The sequence below is a fragment of the Polypterus senegalus genome, chromosome 16, assembly GCF_016835505.1.
Source record: "Polypterus senegalus isolate Bchr_013 chromosome 16, ASM1683550v1, whole genome shotgun sequence".
NCBI classification, from domain to species: Eukaryota; Metazoa; Chordata; class Cladistia; order Polypteriformes; family Polypteridae; genus Polypterus; species Polypterus senegalus.
The window spans coordinates 22,235,906-22,262,730 of NC_053169.1; the positions used below are offsets into that span (position 1 = coordinate 22,235,906).

Sequence of the window (26,825 nt, forward strand, 5' to 3'; positions counted from 1 at the left end):
AGCGTTGTTCCTCTCAATGCTCCACTCAGACTATTTATCCTACTGTATCTGAGTGTGCAATCTGATCGGAAAGAGAATTATCGGTATATAGCATCAAGCACACGCTGCCTCAGCCATGCTGTCTATTGAACTGCTCTCGCATGGCAAACGCTTCAGAGCCTTTCCTGTAGGGACATTGTGGTTCAGAAACAGTTTCATCCCAAGAACTCTAAATGCACTCAATCAGTCCATCAAGTGCTCCTTGTAGAAATGTTCGTACTTATTAGTACAATCACCTCACTGTAAACTTGCGATACAGTTATAATATTGCACAACCTGCGCCACTTTATAATGCGTGTATTTACATATGATGACGATATCATTTTAAACATGAAATGCAGCAAAATATGTTTATTACATTATACGGATAAAATGTTAACATAATTTAAATAATCTATATTGTTAATAATTAAACATGTTAGGACAAGGTGTCGCAGTGCTAGCAAGGAGCTGCCTCGCGCTGTATTCTTGCTGGGACTGGCGCGACCCTGGAAGGATAGATGGATAGAATAATTAAACATGTACTACAAAGATATTTGAATGCTCCTTTAAAGTTTTGAAGAATTGGCGTTCTAAGCTTACAGATGGCTTAACATTTATTACAGAGCTGATTGTGTGGCGATTGGTTACTTGGAGAAAGAAAAGGAAGGACAGGAATTGGTGGTTAGTACGTTTGAAAGAGACAGTACTGCTGCAATAAATTGTTTCATCGAAGGTTGCGCAAACATCTTGCCACTAGGCAGTCTCTGGACAGGGCGCCAGCTCGTATCACTGCGCCACTGTGTTCCCATGTTTAATAACATGCTTTAACTCCTATCATGAAAATGATATCAAGTATACATCTCAGTATTTTAATTATTCTGAGAGTTGCAATATCACGAATGTAATGGATTCTGTGTCCAGCTGGAGGAAGAGAAAGCCCGTTTAAGAAGCACGTAGTGATTCACACACATAGACCACATAGAAGAACACATACAAAACAGAGCATTTAATGTGCTACTATAGTTACGATGGTATTTTGAGAAACTAGTAAATTAAACGATTTAAAGATAAAGTTTATGATGTTCTACTTTAATGAAAAAAATAAACTACATGATTAAAGTGGAAATTTCGAGATTAAAGTTGACATTTTTCCCCACTGTGTGCCTATTTTTTTTTCTTTATGCTGTACCCTGATAAGCTTTCATATGACACTCAGACGGTGGGCTACGACTCACCTTTTCACACCGACTTTGATATCTGACAACTTCTTGAGCTTTCGAGTTTCTCCAACACTCTATGTCACTCGATCAACTTCCTTTTGTTGATTATACCACTGTTTAAACCAACAGATAGTATGTTTTCCCTTGTCTCCACTTGGTATTCGCTGAAATTCTTCTATTTTCCCCCGTGCTTTTGCCATTGCCTTTTCACAGAACGCTGAGCTTAAGGTCTATTTATGTTGATTTGCATATTCATAGAGGTTTAATTTTGGGAGGAGTTTTGGAAGTGGCGGCAGGCGCGTGCACGAGCGTTACTTTTTACGCTGACCGGGATTTATGGAGCGGAAGAACGTGGAAGATGACGAACGCATAGATTTATGCATCTGGATTTTTTTTGTGCGTACGCACATTTCCACTTTTGTCCTTACACCATGTTTTAGTGTGAATTCTACACACGCCGTTATACATGAGACCCCAGGTGTGTAAGCTGATAGCTGAATCGCATCTACTGTATTATCTTTCCAGCAAATCAATATAGTGAGAAGTCGAGCAAAATGACACATTTTATTGTCTAACTAAAAATATTACCATATGCAAGCTTTTGAGGCAGCTTAGGCCACTTCTTCAGGTAAGATGTAATGATTGCAAGAAGCGGCCTGAGTTGCCTCGAAAGCTTGCATATTGTCATCTTTCTAGTTAGCCAATAAAAGGTGTCATTTTGTTGAACTTCTCACTACATTCAAAATTGCTAACATGGTACAACACCCTAGTACTACAGACAATCAATATACAGTAAGTCTGACCATATTCTTTGTGTATTCATACAGTGCACTGAAAGTTCCTAGCATTGTATTAGAATAAGAATGGTTTTAAAAAATATGCATAAATGTTAGTATAGTTTTTAGTATTTTGTACATTCAGGTTATTAGTGTTTCTCATGTCAATCAGTGGTGCATTTAAGGGGTTTATGGCATTGCAGCCCAGTGGTTAAAGTTTCTACTTTACTAATCCAATTGCCTTGAATTCACATCCCAGCCCATTTATTCTTTGGCTCCTGTGGGTTTATTCCTTATACTCTGGTTTCACTCCACAACCCACATATCTCCTCCGTGTTAGTTTTATTAATGACTTCACATTGGCCTGGAGGGAGTGGATATGGGTGTGAATATGAATATGTTGTGTGATAGATTGGCATCTTATTGGAGCCTGGTGTGTTATTTTGTGTTCAATGCTGCAGGAGAGGCTCTGACTCTCTGTGGCTGTGTGTCATGATCTGGTGTATGTTTTTAAAATTTTTTAACTTATCCTTGGTCTCAAGAAATAGTTGAAACATAGTTTTGCGGGTTTTGGGAAAAAGGAATCTAATGGTTACATTTGTTTTCCAGCTTTTTTAACATAGTTGAAAGTAAATCACATTCTCCTGATGCCATTTTGTTTTTATTGCTGTTATTGTTAAAGAGGACAGGCAGAATGATCTTATTACTGCGATGGTTTAAAACGTCAGCATCATGCACTCTCTGTTTTGCCCAAGTCTCTGGATACTCCCCAAAACCCTAGCGTTATTTTCTCTTCACTATATTTTATTGCTGGTTACCACCTTTTTTCCGTCCTTTTTAACTTCTGCCTTCAGCTTGTGTATTTGGCTCAGTCTATGTGTAAAGACTAGTCTTTAGCCTTCTTGAAACACCCCATGACTAGGATTTTTGGTTTCATGCTCCAAGCTTATTTTTATTGATTCTTCATTTACTGGTTTTGACCTTGGTTAGTTTATATGTCTCTTTCCCTTCTCCCAATTTCATTCTTCATTCAAACTTCTACCAGTTAGACCATGTAGATGAAAAAGATGGTTGAAAATTTGATAATTGTGATTAAGGATTCTTATCCTAATGGAAACATACTTTAGTGACTAACATTGATAGAACAAGATTGCACTGTTGCAAAAACTTCTGAATTTAAGTCAAGGAGTGGAATATTATTCTGTAATCTCCAAACGATACAAAAGACATTCAAATACAAGATGCCGTACACAGAGCAACCAATGCTGTGCCCAACTCTAATAGATAAGGTGTCAGGGCTCAACCGTCAAAAACATAAAATAAATAAAGCTTAGTGTTTGAAGTTACAGATGCAAATCAGCATATGGTGTTTCCATAACAAAGCCTTGAGCTACTCTGAATGGCCTCCATTTCACACACCGAATAAAAATGATATTCTTAGACATCAAAGATAACAGTGTTATCAAGAAGGATCTTGTCACCTGTTCATTTCTCTGTTTATTAGTATAATCACTGTTATTAACTGTTAATATTTTGGAAGTGTAGCATTTATTATAATGATATTAAAGTTTTTTTTTAAACTGGATTTGAACTTAAAAGAGCAGGAAGTATTGTCAAACAGCCACAATCTACGGAGGAGTGATTTTGTTTTTTATTTCAAATATGCCAATGGCTTTCATTTTTAATTAGAAAAGTTAAACATTGGAGCTTTCAGAACTCATTGGGAACACTTTTACTCCCACTAAACATGTTCATTCTTTTGTATAGGGTGTTCCTATTTCTCTCTCCTCAGGCTAACAGCACTTTAACAGGAGGTGGTGTCACATGTCCCAAAAGACATGGACGAGCAGGCCAATACAAATGAAGTCTTTGTGGCATAGCGTGCAGAGGGGTGTGGGCTCGAGCTTCATGACCAGCGAGATCTACAACTCTACACATGGAAGGCTGGCTTGGTGCCAGTACAGCTCATCATGTGGGGAGAGTAATGTCAGTGCTGCCTGTAACCACACTACTAGAAACTAATCAGTGTAATTCCACCGGAATCTTAAATGCTGCTCTCACTCTCTGGCTGTCATTAGTATATATATTTTTTAAATATGTCAATGACATTTTTTTTCCAAAGTGTGGTGTGGCGGTAGAGTCACTAACAGTGCTGTCTAACCTGTGGCCCTGTCATTGTCAATGTGCAGTTTCAATGTTCTCTTTGTGTCTTCCCAGGTGTTTCTATTCACACCTCATTAGTACCAGATATACATAAAATGGTGACTCACATGAGTGACCGTAGGCACGTGTGTGTCACTGGGCTGTGCAATGTGCTGCCCCCTTGTTCTAGCTCAGGGGTGCCCAAGACATCAATGGCGATTGACCGGTAGATCGCAAAGGTAGTGCAGGTAGATCGCGCTGCATTCAAAAAAAAAAAATTTTTCAACGTTAGTCTATAATATATCCTCCCAATGGCATTTGCCACTTATCACTCTCTTATCTTCTAACATACTGGTCATCCTGTACGCACGATCAAGTGCGCGAGCTACTGCAAAACTCTGGCTATCTAAGTGATATAGTTAGCCTTCCAATTTTTATCGACTAAAGAAGGGATCTAAAAAAAATTTGTTTGGGGAGGGTATGGGCTGGATGTGGAATTGGAAGAGGATTTTTTTTCTCACAATGTCACAATCGAAGTGCGTTTGTCTGATCTGTCGATCTATCATTGCTATTCCAAAGGAAAATGTGGAAAGGCACTTTCGAACTGTTCATAAAAACTATGAAACTGACTTCCTTCTGAAAAGCAATCTGAGAAAGAGAAAGGAGAGGGAACTAAAATCGCAGTTAATTGGACAGCCGTCATTCTTCACTCGGCTGAATTCAAAAGCAAAGACAGACGCACCAAAGCATCGTTCTGGGTGAGTCACTTGATCGTTAAGCATAAGAAGACCTTCCAAGAGCTACTTCCTTGACTACATTATTCGGCTCTGCTTATTTATGCGAGTCAGCTTTTTCCCACATGAAGATTATTAAATCCAAATACTGTAGTGACCATAAATGCATTGATTTGTTATTGTACCATAAAGGTTATTCAGTTATGCAAGATATGACAACATATATTTTATGTATAAAGTATATGTATAAAGTATACTCGGTATTCGATTCCCGAGAGGGGATGCAGTGAGTGTGTACGCCTGATGAGCCCGGAATTAGGACGAAACATGTGTCGCATACTCTTTGCATTATTTGACAGTAAAAACTATTTCATCTATATATATATATATATATATATACAGTATATATATAATTTTTAATGTAAGTAGATCATTTCGACCTGGTCATTTTAAAAGAAGCCCGCAAGCCGAAAAAGTGTGGGCACCCCTGCTCTAGCTGCTTAATACCACAAGCACAGGCTTCAGTATCCTACAACCCTGATTTGTGTTCAGTGGGCTGAGAGTATTATTTTATGTAGGCCACCACCAGCTACAGCTAAAAAACACAAAGACATCCAAAGGAGGAGTACACCTGGTGCCAGGTCAGGTAATCATTTTTTAAACATCTGAATCGTATTGTATTTAGTTCCCTTGTATGAGTACAGAACATTATTGCTTCTTCTTATGTTAAAATTCCAGTGTAATGACAGGTGGAAGAGCATAAGCTGCAGTTATATACAGAGCATAATATTATTCATAAGCAGGCAATGGTAAAAGCCCTAGATCTATCTTAGCATTAAACTGTCAAAATGGGTTTGGTTTTTAAATCACCTGTGCCTTACTTTCCTTACATATTCTGTAATGTGTTTTGAGATTTTTCAGTTAAGAAGGATGAAAGTTTCCAAGTAAGGTTATACTCATTAACCACGTCACTGGAGAGGGGCGGAATATTGTCTGTACTGTGTACATGTGACTGTGACTGTATATGTTGTTTATTTCCAGAGTTACACCTTTCACAGATTTTCATAAATGTAATCTTTTTATGGTACTTTTAAAGCAGTCACTCCCTCAGTGTTGATTATAAAGCATTAATAATACAGTGTGTTGACTAATGAGTGTAGTATTTGTATTCGGAGCAGGTATAAGGTTTTCACTGTGATAGAACAAAACAAGAAAATAAGACAAAGGAAAAGTGAAATATCAGACATTAAATGTGAAAACAATGGTTTTAGAGTGCATTAGAGAAAACTGGAGTCAGAAGAGATTTTTAGATGTTTGATCATATCAGCCTGCAGAGCCTAGAACTGAGATCAGGGGCTGCACTTGGACGCCAAAGTGTCCCTCATCAATCTCACTCTGAAACTACAGTAAGTGAAACTGGGGACGCCCCTACAAATGAACTTGGATTACTTTTAGCCTATTATTTGAGACGAGCCAGCAATTCAGCAAAGAAGTTGCAAAACTTTTTCATTCTGCGACCAGTAAACTTTGTGCTATTGACCCAGGATAATAGCTGTTTAGTATTTGTATAACCCATTTTCCTCCCATATTTTCATCTCATTTGCAACCTTCTGGCAGTGCTGGCACAGGGACTACAGGCAGCAATGCGTTGAGCGAATGAGAGGACACTTTTATTAGCGCACACAATGTTTAAATATCATTTGCAAAAGGACCTCAGCTACAGCATTTCCTTCTCAACTATTCTGGATAACAAGTTCATTGCCTCGCTGGATTACATCTTTTGTCTGTTAGTAAGTCTTTTTGTCTCATCGCGCTGGTGGTTAGCCATGTTGAATTTATAAAAGTGACTTTCCCAATCTAAAACCTTTTCTGAGGTATTTATGGGCCAACAAAGGGTGCAGAGTGTTAACAAAATCCATCAGAAGTAATATTGTTTAACTTTCCTCCCACAAAAAATCCTTTTCAACGAGTTTTACAGTTGCAAAATCACATGTGAAATGAATTTTAGCATCAATACCTCAAAACAGTACGTGAGAGGAAACTTGGCTGTTTTGCTGATCATTTCTTATTATTTTTTTGTGATGACCATGTTTTATATAAGTAAATGGTAAATGGCCTGTATTTGATATAGCGCCTAACTAGAGTTCAAGAACCCCCCTAGGCGCTTTACAACACAACAGTCATTCACCCATTCACACACACATTCATACGCTGGTGATGATAAGCTACTATGTAGCCACAGCTGCCCTGGGGCACACTGACAGAAGTGAGGCTGCCGAACACTGGCGCCACCAATCCTTCCGACCACCACCAGCTTTTTTATAAAATGTTTTATATAAGCATGTTTTATATAAGCTGTGGACAGTGGCCGCCTGGTGCGTGTTGCTCAAGGGTAAAGCGAGGAATTTCATTGCCCTGTGTACATGTGACAATAACTCTGAAATGAGCCGATGACACTACATTTTTATCAAGTTTTACATATTTTTGAATAAAAAGCCAATGCTGTTGTGTTGTACACGTTCCTATCACTAAGTGCTGCAGAGCTAAGCCATAATGAAATGAGATTTGTTTAACACATGCTGTTGTACAGAATATGGCAGAAAAATAATGCACGATGAAGGTGTTACTTTTATGGTTTCTTGTTGGTAGACATTTATTTAAGTCCATTTTATGATGGGGCACTTATAGTTTTAGGCTTTGATATACTGCATTGTGTTTTTAGCAGTGTTACAGTAAATCAACTTTGAAAACTCTTTTTAACATTATCAGATAATGCTATCTAATTTTACACCCCCCACCCCAGAGATACTTTCCATGGTTCAAAGAACCTAAAGTGTGCCTAACCCAGCTGTATAAATCACTGCAGACAGTGCAAATGAGTTGGCTTTCTTTGGCAAACAACAATATAAAAATTCATTAGCTACATTAATATTCTCAGTCACTTTTAGCCCAGTTTAGTTTAGTTTAGGAAAAAAAAGCTATTAAACAATTAACCTAACACTTCTTTGGAGATGTTAGAAGAAATCCCTAAACAGACATGGGGAGAACATGCAAAATCCATAAAGACAATAAGCAGTTGTGGGGTTTGAATGCAAGGACACTGGATCTGTGAGGTAGCGTGTGCTGCCCTGGAACATAATTATTGGTGCACAAACCACTTGTCATTTTACCTCCAAATAATCAAGATAGGACTTTGGTTATTTAAAATGTAATGGCAAATGATGAAGAGTCCCCCCCACATGTGAATTATGCTGTAATGTCACACGTGAAAGGCCGTAATGCCATTTTATGCCCTGTTTCAAATTTTTGTAGAGAAGCACTTAAAAGTAGGGTGTGAATGAGTGACAATCCATGGCAACGCTAACAGACGCGCTGTGTTTTGTATGCAGTAGAAGAGATTATGGGTAAAACAAAACAAAAAAACACAACTCCAGATATAGATTGGTGAGTAAGAATTCCCAGCCCTATGAATGAGCAGCGTTTCATTCTAGCTTTACAGCCCATTACCTCTCATCTGCTCCCACTCGTTTTCCACACCCAGTGGTTAGTCCATTTCCACTCCTTAGTGATTCAACAGCCCAAACAATAAGACGCAAACTGAATTACAGGGCGTTGCTCCCCTGCAAGGCTTTGCATTTGGTTTTTGACTGCCACTGGTGCAACACTGAGAAGAAAGGAAAGAATGCGAGGGCAGAGAAAATGTGAAGATTTCAGACGAGGACACAAACAGATGGGAATCCCTGTTTTTTTTAAAACCTTTGAAGTTCCAGACTTCAATTGACTTGAATAGTTTTTGTAAAATCTGCTCCTGCCAGGCTACTCTTTCAGTTTATGCCATGATAATTTCTGACAGTAAGAAAGGACAAAATTAAACTCAGCAGAACCAGAAATACATAAAGCATTGCATAAGAGGACTAGTAAGGGCGTGGTGAGACTACCGGATGGCATTGAATGAACACTGGGTCGTGTACAGAGAGGTCTGGGTTGGTTAAAATAAATATATGGACACAGTTGCATGCAAAAAACATTTTTTCCAGGAAAACTGCATATTACCGAAAACAATTATTAAATACAATAAACAGATGACATTGTCCTTAAAGAGCTACAAAAGATACATACAAAAATACGGATAATGGTGTATACAACAAGCAAAAGATCTGCTGCCGCAGGGCAGTTTTGGATACCAAATGCAGGTATAATGACACATTTAAACATTTTTCCACCAATGGCTGCTCTTTTGTTAGGAATGTACTGCAGATAATTACTGATTACAAATGCAGCCCCCCACCCAATGGCTGCTGACTGATCCCTCTTTCCCTAGCCAGATGAACAGTTTTCACTGCAGGTTTAAGAGTCACCCCTTCAGCACATGGCACCCTGCTCATGGCTCTGCTTCTCCTGACTTCTCTTTTTTACTTGAACTCTTTCTCCCCCATCCATATCACTGTTTGCCCTTCTGGAGACAGAATTGTCGTAAAGCACCTGACCTAGACAGGGTCTCCCCATCACATTATGACTCTGTTAACACCAATGTTTACAGACATTTGTAACCAGTCAATGACTCAATAATCTTAACAATTTCAAAGTATTCACAATTAATACTGTGCCCAAAAAGTACTTCCTGTAATAATGATTAAAGACGAGTGTCAATGACCTTTAGTTCTTTAGTAGCCCTAGTTTATCACAAATTTTGGTCTTGACCATTGGCCCTTTATTAAACTTTCCAGTAAATCAGTTGAAGATGCAGTAAACCTGCCCCTCCATTACATTTTACAGCGTTTAGACTCTCCATACACTTATACCAGGATCTGATTTGTGTTTTTAGTTCACCATTTATCATATTCATACCAGATCTTCTCCATAGCAAACTCTATAGTATGAATGTGAAGTAAGCTGCACACAGACTTGTGAAAGTCAGTTCAAAGATCTCCTATCCTTTTTTTCTCTACACCAACAATTGCGTTTCAGTCGCCCATCTTTAAAAACTGCTGAAGTTTGCGAATGACACTACCCTGATGAAGATGATGAGGTACTATGTCACTGGCCTGCTGGAAATGGTTGTGGATTTTAGGAGGCATCCCTCCATCTCTCTTTATAAATGTTTTTTCTCTGAATAAGGTGTAATAATTTAAATTTCTTGGCATGACTGTTACACACCTAATCTGGGAAGAAAACATCCATCCATCCATCCATTATCCAACCCACTATATCCTAACTACAGGGTCACGGGGATCTGCTGGAGCCAATCCCAGCCAACACAGGGCGCAAGGCAGGAAACAAACCCCGGGCAGGGTGCCAGCCCACTGCAGGGTGCAAACACATCCACACACCAAGCACACACTAGGGATGATTTAGAATCACCAATGCACCTAACCTGCATGTCTTTGGACTGTGGGAGGAAACCGGAGTACCCAGAGGAAAACTATGCAGACACGGGGAGAACATGCAAACTCCACGCAGGGAGGACCTTAACTGCGAGGCAGCAGAGCTACCCACTGTGCCACCGTGCCATCCGGAAGAAAACATAATTTGTCTAATTCAAAAAAGACTGGCAACTGAAACGGTTATCGTGTTAAAATGTTTACATTGTCTCAGTTGCTGCTGGTCCAGTTTTATAGAGCAGTTGTCAAAACCATCTTTACTTTCTCCATAAACATAACCATTTGAAGAACATTGTCACTGCTCATTCAGAACATAAACTGAAGTGTATTGTTTGCATAGCAGAAAGAACTGCAGACTCAAATCTGGCTTCTTATCAAGATCAGCAAACATCACGGGTCAGGAAAATGAATAAACGCTGTAATTCAAGACCCCGTTTTACCTAGGTAACGATCTGTTTGAATTATTACCATCACTAAAATGTTGTCAGTCACTTGGGGTAAGAATGGCTGAGCACATGAACGTCTTCTTTCCATATGCATTCACTCACCTTTTGATTCAGCACCAAGCTGGGGTCTCTTCTCCTCCAATGGTGTCACCTAGGTAGGAGGGATTGAAGTTGAATTACCTGAAACCCTCAATGACCCCAGAAATATTACTGATAAGGCCTCCTTACACATCCTAAAGATGTTTCTTCCTGTTGTCCCGTATCCCAAAGAGGTGGCACTGAGTTTGACTGGCAGTTGTCAGAAGTGTGGCTGTAAGAGTGAGTGTGCCCTGACCGGAATGGATTCCATCCTTGTTCTGAATTCTGCTTACTGTGTCTATAAAAATTATTCACCACCTTGGAAGTTTTCACAATTTACTTTTATATAGCATTGAATCATAATCTATTTAATTTGGCTTTTTTGACACTGATCAACAGAAAAACACTCTTTAATGGCAAAGTGAAAACATCTCTGTAAGGTGGTCTAAAGTAATAACAAAAAATAAAATGCAGAATAGTTTGATTATATGATTATAATATCTGATTAATGATTATATGAGTATTCACCCCCTTTATGTCAGTATTAAGTAGACCTGCTTACACAGGTCTATCCGTAGCAGGTTTGCACATCTGGGGCCTCATGCATAAACGGTGCGTACGCACAGAAATGTTGCGTAAGAACTTTTCCACGTTCAGATCGCGATGTGTTAAAACCTACACTTGGCGTAAAGCCACGCACATTTCCACGGTACCTCATACCCATTCGTACGCAAGTTCTCCCCTCGGTTTTGCAGACTGGCGGCACCCAGCGTCAAAGCAGTGCTACTGTTCCTGTGTGGTTACTCTGTATTTTCCTGACGCGGCTTTATAAATACACTGAAACTAACGCATATTGTTTATTAGTGTAATGCATCTGATTGTAATTAACTTGTAACAATATAATGGTCCAGGGAATAGTCATAGTATTCCAAATACCATAACAGCTTTAGCGTTGTTACTCTCACTGCACCTTCTTCTTCTTTCAGCTGCTCCCGTTAGAAGTTGCCACAGCGGATCATCTTTTTCCATATTACTCTCACTGCACCACTCGGAGTATTTATATCACTGTATCTGAGTGTGAATCACAGCAGCAGCTGATCGGAAAGAGAATTATTGGGATAGAGCATCAAGCACACGCTGCCTCAGCCACGGCAAAATGCTTCAGAGACTTTCCTGTACGGACCTTGTGGTTCACAAACAGTTTCATCCCAAGAACTATAAACAGTCAATCAGTCCATCATGTCCTCCTTGTAGAACTGTTTGTACTTATAAGTACAATCACCCCACTGTAAACTTGCACCACAGTTATAATATTGCACAACCTGCGCCAATTAATAAAGCGTGTATTTACATATGATGACGATATCATTTTTAAGATGAAATGCAGCAAACTATGTTGATTATATTATACAGATAAAACTTTAACTCCATTTAAATAATCTGTATTGTTAATAATTAAACATGTGAGGACACGGTTCCGCACTAGCTAGTTCACGGATTGATCCTACCTTGTGCGGTATTCTTTCTGGGGCTGACACGACACTGGAAGGATAGATGGATAGAATAATTAAACACGTACTAGGAAGATATTTCAATGTTCCTTAAAAGTTTTGAAGAATCGGCGTTGTAAGCTTACAGATGGCTTAACGTCTATTACAGAGCTGATTGTGTGGCGATTGGGTATTTGGAGAAAGAAAAGTAAGGACAGGAATTGGAGGTTAGTGCACAATCACACACCGTGTTCCCCTGTTTAATAACATGCTTTAACTCCTATCATCATGAAAATGATATCACGTACACATCTCAATATTTTAATTATTCAGAGAGCTGTAATATCACGAATGTAATGGATTCTGTGTCCAGTCGGAGAAAGAGAAAGCGGAAGCACATTCACACACACAGAGCAAAAGATCAAATTCAAAAAAAGCATTTAACGTGCTACTTTAGTAACGATGGTATTTGAGAAACTAGTAAATTAAACGATTTTAAGATGAAGTTTATGTTCTACTTTAATGACAAAATAAATTACATGATTAAAGTGGAAATTTCGAGATTGAAGTTGACATTTTGTGCTTTTTTTCCTACTGTGTGCCTAATTGTTTTTGTCTGTACCCTAAAAAGCTTTGATATGACACTCAGATGGTGGGCTACGTCTCGCCTTTTCACAGCGACTTTGATATGTGCCAACTTCTTTTTTATGTCGGGCACTGTGCAACTTTGTGAATGTGAGCTTTCAAGTTTCTCCAACACGCTCTGTCACTCGATCGACTTCCTTTTGTTGATTATACCACGGTTTAATTAAACAAATAGTACGTTTTTCTTTGCCTCCACTTGGTATTCGCTGAAATTCCTATATTTTCCGTCTTGCTTTTGCCATTGCCTTTTCACAGGACGCTGAGCTTAAGGGCTATTTATATTGATTTGCATATTCAAAGAGGCGTAATTCTAGGATGAGACGGGGTGGGACAGAAGGCGCGTGCACGTACGTTACTTTTCATGCTGATCGGGATTTATGGAGCGGAAGAACTTGGAAGTGGGCTAACGCACAGATTTATGCATCTGGATTTTTCTGTGCGTAAGCACAGTTTGGCTTTGGTGCTTACGTCATGTTATAGTGTGAATTCTACTCATGGTGTTATGCTTGAGGCCCCTGGACACTGCCATTTTTCTTTGCAAAACTTTTCAGACCCATCAGGATGCACGCTGATCATGAGTGAATAGCCTTTTTCAAGTCCAATCTTAGTTGGATTGTGATCTATGCCTGTATTTACCAAGCGTCTCAGAATTACTTCTAGGTATTACACTAAAAATCTTAGTAGAGTAAGAATTTGTCCTACCCTAGAGAAGTCTCCCATTTGTCTTCTGGCAACTAAGCTCTTTTTTAAACAGTGGCTTTTCCTTTGCCCCTCTCCCATAAAGCTGCGACTGGTGAAGCACCCAGGAAACAGTGGTATATCTGCACAGTCTCTGCAGCTTCAATGTGTGGAGAGTTATTTTGTCTTCATTGTGTAGATTAGGTCACCATACTGACTCACCACAAGCTGGACCTTCCAGATAAGGTGCCTTTGTCCAGCAATCAATTGGAACCCAGACTGGCTGAACAACATTCAATCAGGTAGCACAGTATTGTCTAGAAGTAATGTAGGCCACTGAGCAACACAGTATGTCTACTAACTGTACTGTGAACATGGATGTATACTTACTTGCACATACTCGTAACGTAGGTCTTTGTGTCGCGCAGAGTTGCGCTCAAAGGGAACCCTATAGACCTGTTTCATCCGCATCTTTTGGCACCGGAGAACTCGGTCTATTGTGGCCAAGCTGACATCATCAATGCTGTCAAAGTTGACATTATCGGCAATGACTTTGTCTCTGATCTCCCGGAGTCTGATGAGGTTGTTCTCACGAACCATATCCACAATGAGGGTTTTTTGTGCCGCTGTAAATATGGCAACCCTCCCACCTCTATGTGGCATTCTTTCAACTCTAAAGAAAGAAACATGTGTTGTCAATTGACATGTTTTACAATAACAACTGATTTGAAACCAATAGACTACTTTCACAGGCTTGTAAAACTGTATTGTGACAAAGAAAGCAATAGAGTACAATACCTGTTGTGTTGTCTGAATGCCCTGATAATGGTGGCCACGGTGAACCTACTCAGGTTTGGATCGACTCTTAGTCCTGCTTCAGCCATTGTCATGCCATGGACAATGACATGGTCAATGACTGTTGCTCGCATCTCGTCCGTAATGATGGTGCAAGGTTGTCTTGCTCTCCCTCCTGGACCTTCTCCTCTTCCTCGTTGGCCTGCTCCTCTTCCTCCTCTGATTTAAACTCCTCTTCCTCGTTGGCCTGCTCCTCTTCCTCCTCTGATTTGAACTCCTCTTCCTCGTTGGCCTGCTCCTCTTCCTCCTCTGATTTGAACTCCTCTTCCTCGTTGGCCTGCTCCTCTTCTTCCATGGCCAGCTCTTCTCCCTCCTCTGACTCGAATTCCTCTTCCCCTGACTCTGCCTTCATCCATTGTGTTTGTTTGGAATCTTCAGCAAACTGTGCACTCTGAACTTGCTTTTATATATGTGGTCACAGCATTAGCAACAAGTGTCTTCAATTTTGAGTCGTTGTGTGTAATGAATGACGCCAGGTGTGTTCATTGTGTTCAAATATTGTTTACTGTGGCAAGCATTTTGCATCACATGAGCTTTCATTTGAGAATATGAGCAGAGTTCTTTTGCAACTTGTGTTTTAGCAAGGAAAAATGTGTTTAGATTTATGAGAACAGAGGATTGTGTTTTGTGAATTGTGTCTTCATGTGAAATGTGTTTATGATATTGGAAAATGATGGCTAGATTTAGTAAATGTGTTTAAACAACTGGTCATTTGGTTTAGAGGATTGGCTTTTGTGTTTTATCATTTGAGAAAAACTGTAATTTAGACCACTTTATAGAGACCTGTTTTCACTTTGACATTAAAGAGTCTTTTCCTTTTTAATCAGTGTTAAAATAGCCCACTTAAATCCACTGTAATTCAATTTTACAAGACAATAAAAATGGGAAAAGTATCCAGGGTGAATAATTTTTATAGGCACTGTATACTGCTAGCGCAAGCTAAAATAATTTTGAGTGTGGCTCAATGTAAGCTAAGGCAGTGGTTCTCAAACTGTGGGGCGGGCCCCCATGAAGTAACAAAAAAGGGGGCGCGAAGATTTAAAAAAAAGAAAACAAGAATCAAAAATATGAAAAATACATCTATTGAAACCAAAAGAAATTAACTTAAACTACATTCAGATACTAGAAAAATAAATATAGAGTTAGATAAATGTCGATAAAAGTGAAGTAGGTATAATAAAATATGCATCTATGATATATCATTAAGTAAAAAAGAACAAATTGGTATTCGTGGGCTCCTTTCAACAAAACGTTGGGCACGATTAAAACTGTTATGAAAACTCGGGTCACAAATACTTAAAGGTTGAGAAATGCTGAGCTAAGATATGAAATGTGTATAGCAAACAAATTACATATGTGACTCGGTGCCCTTTAAAACACAAATGTAGGATACTCACCCATTGCTGATAGTAGTTACTCCACACTACAAAGACCACAGGCGTAATTTCAGTAGGGAATACTTTTCACCAGAGAATATTAGGGGCTTGGCATTCCTATTAGTAAGTTAAAGAAAATGTACCACAGTGTTGCTCACAACTGTGCTTTGAAACCACAGCCATATTTTTTCAATTTATTGGATTAGAAATAGCCCAGATTCCTTTTGAAACCTGCACAAACAGCCCTTATCAGTATAGGTGGATTAAACCTGTCTTATTTGTTTAACTCCTAACATTTGTTCCCTTAATTGTGATCCAGAAGGATGTTGTGTCACCCTCAGCATTGTTTCACTCACAACTGGCATTGCTTTATGCTAACTTAATCAAATTTGCCTTACAAGGATTTTGGGTGGTAATCCAAAGAGGACATGTAAAATGCTTATTGTGTCATTTCTGGTCATGCCTAAAACCAACTCCTGTCCAGGTACGTTTATTCCAGCAGCTATGACCTTGTTCCACATTCTAAAGCAGTTAAAAGCAAAGCATTAGTCTAGCATGATGATGGACAGGCATCCCATCCCATTTGATTATGTCAAATCTTATGCCCAGTGTCATCAGGTAAATACAGTAATGGAAAATCTGTAAGTAAACCTACTTTCCTGTTGCAGCTGAAGAAGTAGAAGCGGGTGTACCAGATATGTGGCTTGTGTGTGTGTGTGTGTGTGTGTGTGTGTGTGTGAGAGCGTGTGTGTGTGTGTGTGTGTGTGTGTGTGTGTGTGTGTGTGTGTGTGTGTGTGTGTGTGAGAGCGTGTGTGTGTGTGTGTGTGAGTGTGTGTGCAAGCGAGATCTGTTTTGCTATGAGAAGCAGCTGTCAGAAGAATAAAAGAGGGAAATATACAAAACATACAAGCTGAAGTAAACCCGCTCAAGGCAAATTTGAAACAATAAGCTAATTTGTAATTGAAGTCACACAGAATGTTCCTCTGATTTGAGAGACGAGTTCACAAATTCAAGAATTGTTTTTAATGGGAAATTTTAGAAATTGTAAAAATGTGTACAGAGCACTGTATTTGAAACATCTTAACAAAAATTGAACTTTTCTGATAAATTTCCCTGAAGAATAAGTGTACCAAATTTCACCAAAAGCAGTCCACTGGGAGCTGAGTTGTTTCAGGTGGCAGACAGACAGACAGACCAGCAGGCATAGTATTTTCAGGAGATGCTTTACACATTTTACACATGACTTTGCATATGAACATAACTAAAAAATAGTCTCTGTCACCAGGATGGGCCAAACCTAGCACCTGATGTCAAAATAAAGTTAGAGACTTGCAGAGGTTTGAGTTTGAGGCATTCTTTATAGAACAGTGCAAACACAAAGCAAGAACCTATTCTCCCTGGGTAAAGAGCTTGTCTGCTCAGCCTTCTTGTTCGCCATCTCCTCCTCTCTCAGGTGCCTTTTCCTATCACATTTTCCTTTTTGCCACCAGTATCTGTCTGTCCTTCCTTATTGTCAGTGACCACCATTCGCTTTTTGCTTACTTGTATCATCACTAGATCAGGTGTCCAGGAGTTTAACTGTTGAAAGGTTAAGCCTAAACTGCTGTGTTTCTTTTCAAGAGCAAACATGCAACATAGTGTGTTGTGTTTCAGTTTCAAAGAAGAAGAGGTTTTTTGGTTGTGTTCATGTTGCCACATGTGTGAGCGAGTTTTTTTTGGTGATTTTGTTGCTTAGTTTGTTGCATTTTTTGTTTGTTTTATAAAGGACATAATTTTTACATTCTGACCACTGGATGGCCCTGTGGTGGTTGTAATAATATTTAACACTCAAACATGGAATAACAGTGGAGGCAGACAACCACCCCACCAGTACATTAACCCTTCAGAAATATAGGACTGACAGGTTTCTGCACTCTCTTTTGGCCCTGCTTAATTGTGCAAGGGTTGGAGTGGTGGCTCTGAGGATAAGGATCTGCGCTGGTATCTCGAAGGTTGCCGGTTCGAATCCCTGTCACTGCCAAAAGAGATCCTACTCTGCTGAACCTGTAATTGCTCCAGGGGTGCTGTACAATGGCTGACCCTGCGCTCTGACCCCAAGGGGTACACGAAAACTAACAAATTGTAAATTTGAATTGTGTAAGGCAAAATAAAGAACAAAAAAAAAAAGAAAAGCCTTTGCCCAGATAATTTCCAAAAGGACAAAGCATCAAGTTAAATTATGTACTACCTGGTAGTGCATTTGACATGTGAATGTTTGTAGAACGACTAGGGTGCCTCCCCAACATCACACGCTAGTGATTATGATACTCCAGATTCCAGTCTTTGAGATCCAGCACACAGATTGGATGTTTGACTCTTGGACAGACCTACCATCACTGACCTATGGCCGGCCAGCACATGGCATCCTCTGACAGCACTGTTTCATTCAAGATGCACACCAGTAGACTTTCATTCTTTCCTGATGTCTATCTCACTCTATCTCCTCTGGCAGGTTCTCTCCATTCATCAAAGCATGGATTAAATGTTGTGACAGATTAGGGTTTTCCTCGCACCCTTGTACCCTCAGACCACACGTCAGACACCAGATAAAAAGTCCAATAATTATTTATTATAATAATAATTGTGCACAAAGCACCACCACTCCACTATTCTTCAATAAACCAATAAATCACAATCCTCCACTCCCAGACGCTTAGCCACCCTGCCTCCCAACTCAGCTCCCCGTCTGGGAGCTCCCACAGTCCTTTTATATTCCCGGACCAGGAAGTATTCCCTATCCCCAGTCCGTGTGATTCTCAATCACTTCCGGGTCAGGTAAAAGTTCTTTTCTTCAACCCGGAAGTCCGTCGCTCTTCCTATGACGAACCTCCCGGTCACAGGGCACGAAGAAGCCCTCGGTCCCCCCTGCAGCTCCCTCCTGTGCCCCCATGGCATCCAGCAGGGCTGTGCATAAAAACCACATTGTCCCTGATGCCCTGCTGGTCTTCTGGGGACCTCCATGCTGCAAGGAGGGCTCCACCTGGAGGCTTGAGGGTATTGGCTGGGATGAATGGCCGGCCATATCTTACAATGTACAGAACAGAACTGGTGCACATCTTTCGTAAAGGCTAGAAGAATAAATACTAACATTCTTATTTTTGCTTAGCAGTATCAAAGTGTCAGAAATAGTCGGTGGAAGGTGCATTGAGAGATCAGAGTTTAAGGGTGTGCGATTATTTATACTTGACATTCTCTTTTAAATGAATTAATTGGACAGTGCACTGAAGAAGCAAGACACCAAAATACCTACTGTGAATATCTCTGGGATTTATGCTTTAAATTGATATGCAGATATGTGTATGAGTTTTTTTTTTATATTTACATATAGATGTAGCATGCATATACTGTCTAAACCCATTCCTAAGGATTTTAGTAATATGATACACTATATCAGCTGCGAATGGGGCCCTGTGAAAGAATGCGTCATTTTACCAGAGTGTCTTTTGACAGAGCCCAAAGGAGGGGTGTATATGAAATCGTATCCTTTATTGGGCTAATGATGTAAATAACTGTGGAGTGAGATGTTTTGGGTTGTGTTTAAGTGTTTTGAGCTAGCATTAGGTTAAAAAAAATATATATTTTTAAAGGAAAGTGATCCCTTTAAAATACATATGGCAGCTTAAGATGTAAAGCCCAACATCTTAACACTAGGCCAAGCTGTCAGTAAGTACACAGAAATTGCCAGATAAGCACGGGTTCGACCTACAGGTGTTCTTTAACAGAAATGGCGCACTAATATATTGGTTTATTTTTAATATAAAGACATCACATGGTAAATATATGCCTGAGTCACAGCTATACTTAATGTAGTAATGACTATGGTGGCTGAAGAGCAAATAAACAACCCTGAAAAGAAGCAACATCAAAGTAAAACATATAAAGATCTGAGCTTTAATGCTGACTTTATTAAACTGTGTCTTTATAAACACTTTCCATGTCACATTAGACACACTCATCGCAGTACCTTTCACATATTGTTGATCCTTGGCCATGCACTCTGTTTGACAGAAAGTTATAATTATGGATTTAAGTAGACTTTCAGCTTTGCTGCTTCATTCTAGTATTACATCAAGCTTTTATTTTGTTCTCTCAAGTTTCACTGCTCTGTTATGGCCATTGTTGCCAATTTTTGGCTTAGTTCTACTTTGGATTTTTGCCCAGACCTGTTTTTTGAATTCCACATCTCTTTTAACTATGATTGCATTTCTAAGATTTTTGTCAGCTTGATCATGGCCCCCTTGTCCTTGTCTGATTTAGCTTCAGCTCAGCATTGCAAATCCTGCTATTTAAAGAGATTGTGGTAGTATTCGTTTAACCTCCCTTTTTAAAGTTCTTTCCTTTGGTTCTGTTCTTCTTTACGGTGTTTGGACACAAGTGAGCTTAGCTTTAAGGGTAAAGACAAATCCCAAATGGCTTGTTGTCTGTTTGCATTCATCTAACATGAAGTAGGGGAATGCCACTCACTTTTCTTCATATTTAGTCTAAGAGTGTAATGGAGCTTGCTATTTTTATTAACAATAATATTAATGATAAACTAAAGCAAAGACACCACATAAAAAATGGATGTATTTCTTTGAAAGGCAACAGCTAAATGGAGTAAATAAGTCTGAAGCTTCTGTTTGTTCCTGTGCTAGGTGACTGCTGGCTCTTGGCTGCTATTGCATCCTTGACCCTTGATGAGGAAATCCTGGCCCGTGTTGTTCCCAGTGGACAAAGCTTTCAAGAAAACTATGCAGGAATATTTCACTTTCAGGTAAAAGATTCAATTTAAGATATGACAATAAACAATGTTCGATTTTTGTGTGTTCTGTTTGTTTAATCAGACTTTTTATGTATTATTATGACCAAGGTAAAGGTTACATTTATGTAGGAATCTTGAAAAATAGAAAAGGTTCATGAACTTTTTCCCATAAATGCTATTAAACCTCCTTTGAATGATGTTTATATGTCTCTATTATAAAAAACAATCCTGGGAGAGAAAGACGGGAGACGAGACGTGATCTTCACGTTAAGATCACGGAAGACACTTAAAAGACCCGTGAGACAAAAGAGATTGGCCACGGAGCGTCTCGCGGGTACCTTAAACATGAGACTTTGTGCCAAGAGATTGAACCAGGACCGTCTCGCGATGACGTAGAACATGAGATTCTTGCAAGACACGCCCTACTTAAAACCAATATCAAATAAGACCACGGGCAGCAAAACACTCAGTCGTGTGAGTGTAAGGCTTTGAGTCCACACAGATCTAGGGCTCTCAGCTCATATAAAGCATATAAGGACAATACATTATAAATGAAACGTCAAAAACTAAACGAAGAAGAAAGCAGTGCGGAGAAAAGAGACTCAAAACAACAACAACAACAACAACATTTATTTATATAGCACATTTTCATACAAACAGTAGCTCAAAGTGCTTTACATATTAAAGAATAGAAAAATGAAAGACACAATTATAAAACAAAATAAATCAACATTAATTAACATCGAATAAGAGTAAGGTTCAATGGCCAGGGGACAGAAAAAACAAAAAAACTCGGCTGGAGAAAAATAAAATCTGTAGGGATTCCAGACCATGAGACTGCCCAGTCCCCTCTGGACATTCTACCTAACATAAATGAAACAGTCCTCTTTGGATTTAGGATTCTCACGGAAGGGCTTGATGATGATGATGGTCACGTAGACTTCTGCCTTTTAATCCGTCCATCATTGTTGGAGCCTCATGAAGCTTTGAGTAGGTGGTGGTGGCGCAGGCCATCACCACAAAGAAACCGGAAAAAGAAACAGAAAAGAGAGTAGGGGTCAGTACCGATTTTAGAGCCACCATGAATAGTTATTTTGAGGAAATTGAACATACAGAGTATCAGGATTAAGTTAAATTAAGATTAAAATGAAGTTATAAAAAGGCCATGTTAAAGTAATATGTTTTCAGCAGTGTTTTAAAGTGCTCTACTGTATTAGCCTGGCGAATTCCTATTGGCAGGCTATTCCAGATTTTAGGTGCATAGCAGCAGAAGGCCGCCTCACCACTTCTTTTAAGTTTTGTTCTTGGAATTCTAAGGAGACACTCATTTGAGGATCTGAGGTTACGATTTGGAATATAAGGTGTCAGACATTCTGATATATAAGATGGGGCGAGATTATTTAAGGCTTTATAAACCATAAGCAGAATTTTAAAGTCAATTCTGAATGACACAGGTAACCAGTGTAGTGACATTAAAACTGGAGAAATGTGTTCTGATTTTCTTTTCCTAGTTAGGATTCTAGCAGCTGCATTCTGCACTCGTTGCAAGTGATTGATGTCTTTTTTAGGTAGTCCTTAGAGGAGTGCGTAACAGTAATCTAGTCGACTGAAAACAAACGCGTGAACTCATTTCTCAGCATCTTTCAGTGATATAAGAGGTCTAACTTTACTTATGTTTCTTAAGTGAAAAAATGCTGTCCTAATGATCTGATTAATATGTGATTTAAAATTCAGATTACAGTCAACAATCACCCCTAAGCTTTTTACCTCCGTCTTGACTTTTAATCCTAATGTATCCAGTTTATTTCTAATAGCCTCATTGTATCCATTATTGCTGATCACTAAGATTTCAGTTTTCTCTTTATTTAACTTGAGGAAATTACTATTCATCCATTCTGAGATACAAGTCAGACATTCTGTTAGTGAATCAATAGAATCAGGGTCATCAGGAGCTATTGATAAGTACAGCTGTGTGTAAAGCTCTCCAAAAGCATTGGATAGCAAAAAAGAAAAAGAGTAATCTAGGTGCAAATTCAGAAAATAAGGAAAGTATTTATCAGCCTGGAACAAGTGTAATTTAAAAAAGCACGTCCAATCGGGCTCAGAATTAAAAAAACAGAGAGTAAAAGACAAAGTAGAACTTCATAAAGATGTTCACAGATGTTGGCGCTAAACACATGCAGAGCAGGTTAGAGATAATGAAAACTGGAATTCAAAAGACTTGTAGAAACACATGCAGAGCAAGATACAGAATATGAAAGCTGAAAAAATGACAGTGTCAAACCAAAGAAAGTAAACATCACATTAGCGCAAAAAAAGAGAAATTATTACTCTGAGAAATTACGAAAAGGCGAATAGAGATCGAATATATGGACACAGGTGATATGTCAGAAGTATGTAAATACTGTAAGGCTTTGAAGTTTAAGTCAGAGGTTTACCTCACATGCATTTATTGGTTACTTTGCAAAAGAAATTATTAACTGCTGATGATGAAGATCGTTTTCTCTGTGCTGAAATTCCAAACAGAGAAAGCTATCCTGAATTATGGTACAAAGTCATTAAACACGTCTCACTGACCTCATTTAAAAGATCCTGTATATTGGGACTCAAAAGATTCCAAATATTGTTTTTACAGAAGTTCTGAAATAAAAGTGAAACTAATAAAATAGCAACAATTCAAAGGAAAAAAAAAATCTTAAAAGTGTGTTTCTGGAAAACCAAACATGGGGGGTTGGCGAGCGAAGTGAGCAGGGGGCGAAGCCCTCAAGTATATATAGTGTTTCTGTGACCTTCTAGCATTGCCATATTTTCTCAAATACAGGATTTTATGTGTCTTGATGCACTTTTCATGCTGTTCTGTAGAGACAACTGTTGGGTTTTGGGTGCTGTGGGGTATCTTGTTTGATGGGGAAAATTTGGCTACTTTTAAAGACTAGTGGCACAAAGAAATTTAAAATGCTTCTTAGCATGCATCATATGAAGTGATCATGTGAATAGTAAATTGACTAATCGCCTTCTTAGGGGCTAAAAATATTGTAAAAGCCATGCCAGTTTTGCTAGTGAATGTTCTCGGAGTGTCCTCTAACCATACTAAATTGTGATCAATCAGTCAAACAATTGTGATGTGATGCTCTGACATTGTATTTTATGTAACATTTATTTTTCAGTTCTGGCAGTATGGAGAGTGGGTTGATGTGGTCATTGATGATCGATTACCCACAAGAAATGGAGAACTGTTATTTGTCCACTCTGCTGAAGGAACTGAATTCTGGAGTGCTCTGCTGGAGAAAGCTTATGCTAAGTAAGTAGATCTGAAAGGTAGGGCTGTCAGCTTGAAGAACTATGACTAGTTTATGGTAAACAGACTTTCAAAAGTAAAGGCCAACAAATAATAAAAGCTGTTCATAGATGTAGCTACATATCTTAAAGACTATAAGAGGTTTACTTGAGAGGAACACAAAGGTAAGGATAGGGAGGGATAGGGGAAAGGATAGAAAACAAGTAAAACTAATACCTATAATATTATACTAATGCAACATATCAAATCAATTAATAAACAACATAATATTGCAAAAATAACACACATAAGGAACAAAACCTAAGACAGAACGAATAATACAATGTGCACAATAATATTTAAAAGAGAATAAAAAGATTAAATAGACAGACAAATTCTTGAGCCATGGATGAAACAATGGCTGATACATAAAACTGGACCCAAGCTGTCACCTCCAAATGAGTTCTCCAAAAGAACCTGGGGACACAAATGAAAACTTGTTAAGGGTAAATTTCACACAAACATTAGAAAAGTTTTCTTCATGGAGAACTAAAGACACATAGAATAAGTAATGTGTTAGAGAGTATGAAGTTTGGGACCTTCAGATTTCAACCTGATGTTTTTTGGAGAAATTATATAAATAGGACTGACATGTTTGTAATGCTGAATGAGCTGTACTTGTCAACGTTTTTGCAATAATGTTTTAATGTGTGTGGTTTGTAAATTCTTCCCATGTTTAAGCATTCTAGTTTTGTCTTTATTTCAATAATGGCATCTTCCTTAAGCCTAATGCTGCTAGGATAGGTTCCAGCTTTGCTGGTTGATAAAACATGCGCAGGAAATTGGGTGGATATTCCAGTTTTTCTTTATTTAAGGCCTCTGAGCATCCAATGCAGTTTGTGAGTATCCTCAGTTTTGCATCTTGCTTTTAGGTAAGTTTGAGTTTAATGTGCGAATCATCTATTGCAAAAGCTTATGAATGTCTGTCTTTCTGTCCGCATGAAACAATTTGGCCACCCATGTACCAATTCTATTGAGATGTGGCACACTTTTTTTCTTGAGACAGTTCAATTTTCATTTGGAAAGCTCAAACAGATCACTCCGTATGAATTTTTAAAATTTCCAAATTTCCCATTGAAAAGCATTGGCAAGTTTACAAACCTGTCCATCTTAAAACAGAGAAACATTCAGTGCGATTTCAACTAAGAATTTGTTTACTGTTTCAATTTTATCTCAAGAGTGGTTCTTTTGAGATTGTATATTTTGTGTGTTTTCTTCTTTTACTTGTCCGACATCTCCTTGGAGGCCCATTGCAAGTCATATGACAGGCAGACTGTGTAGGCCCAAACAGCTCAACACAGCTGCTTCCTTCCCCTGCTGTTTTAGGTGAATGAACTACTAGAATACAAAAAAGTCACTTGTCTGGAAGTAAATAGAAGGAGAAAGCAGTTATGTAAGCATGTATAAGACTGAATTGACAATTATCTGCAGGTTATTATTGTAAAGAACCGATGTTATCAACCTGCAGCTAAATGGCCTTTGAACTAATTAATAACACGGGAAAGGCACACCTGCCTTAACTGATTTAAACAGAGGACAAGTTTAAAAATGGACAGTGGCATCGGTAGGTGATGTTGGGAGGGCCAAGCATAATTCTTAGCTCTCAGAATTCACATGTGAATGAGATGAACAACACTAAATATAATACAGTGTATCACAGGGTGTTTATTGACATTGAACATTTTATAATTATTATTATTATTGATATTTATATAGATATGATTCATGTTTTACACAGGCACAAAAATAATCCTATATATATATATATATATAAAGTACTGTATATATAGATAGATAGATAGATAGATACTTTATTAATCCCAAGGGGAAATTCACATACTACAGCAGCAGCATACTGATAAAGAACAATATTAAATTAAAGAGTGATAGAAATGCAGGTAAAACAGACAATAACTTTGTATAATGTTAATGTTTAGCCCCCCGGGTGGAATTGTAGAGTCGCATAGTGTGGGGTCTCCTCAGTCTGACAGTGGAGCAGGACGGTGACAGCAGTCTGTCGCTGAAGCTGCTCCTCTGCCTGGAGATGATACAGTTCAGTGGATGCAGTGGATTCTCCATGATTGACAGGAGTCTGCTCAGCGCCCGTCGCTCTGCCATGGATGTCAAACTGTCCAGCTCCATGTCTACAATAGAGCCTGCCTTCCTCACCAGCTTGTCCAGGCGTGAGATGTCCCTCTTTTTTATGCTGCCTCCCCACCACACCACCGCATAAAAGAGGGCACTCGCCACAACCATCTGATATATATATATATATATATATATATATATATATTGCTTTTTGTCGTATTTTTATAATTACATTTTATACATTGATTACAGTCACATTTCATTTTAGGAAAACCAAATACATCCACAAGACCACATGTTAAATAAAAAAAAAATGTTCCCAATATTAGTTAATGCTCCTTCTTTTTTTCTTTATCTCTCTTTTATTTTGTATGTATATAGTAGGGTTGGCCAACAACCCAGCCACAGAGGATGCACAAACCAGTGTGTTTCTTTGTGCCGGTCCCAAGCCCAGATAAATGGAGAGGGTTACATCAGGAAGGGCATCCGGTGTAAAATTATATGCGGACAGATGATCCGCTGTGGCAACCCCTAACGGGAGCAGCCGAAAGAAGAAGAAAAAGATAGTAGGGTTGGCCGACTCCAACCCTGGAGATCTGCAGTGGCTGCAGGATTTTATTCCAACCCAGTTGCTTAATTAGAAGCCAATCCTCACAAATAACAGATCTTATTTAATTTCACAGCTTGTTAGTAGTTTAACTCTACCATGTCAGTTCATTGTTAAATCATTGATTTTTTTTTCCTTTCTAATGATACATGTATCATCCAAGTGATTTGA

At 38.8% G+C, this 26,825-nt stretch overlaps 1 protein-coding gene across 2 annotated transcripts in view; it reads left to right on the forward strand.

The window, feature by feature from the left end:
• The window catches only part of capn8 (calpain 8), a 105,128-nt gene that overhangs the window by 35,852 nt on the left and 42,451 nt on the right, over positions 1 to 26,825 (forward strand). For both annotated transcript variants that reach the window (XM_039737840.1, XM_039737839.1), the window contains exons 3-4: positions 20,516 to 20,634; positions 23,790 to 23,923. In XM_039737840.1, coding sequence (XP_039593774.1) covers positions 20,516 to 20,634; positions 23,790 to 23,923 — 253 coding nt within the window. The remainder of the gene's footprint in view (positions 1 to 20,515; positions 20,635 to 23,789; positions 23,924 to 26,825) is intronic.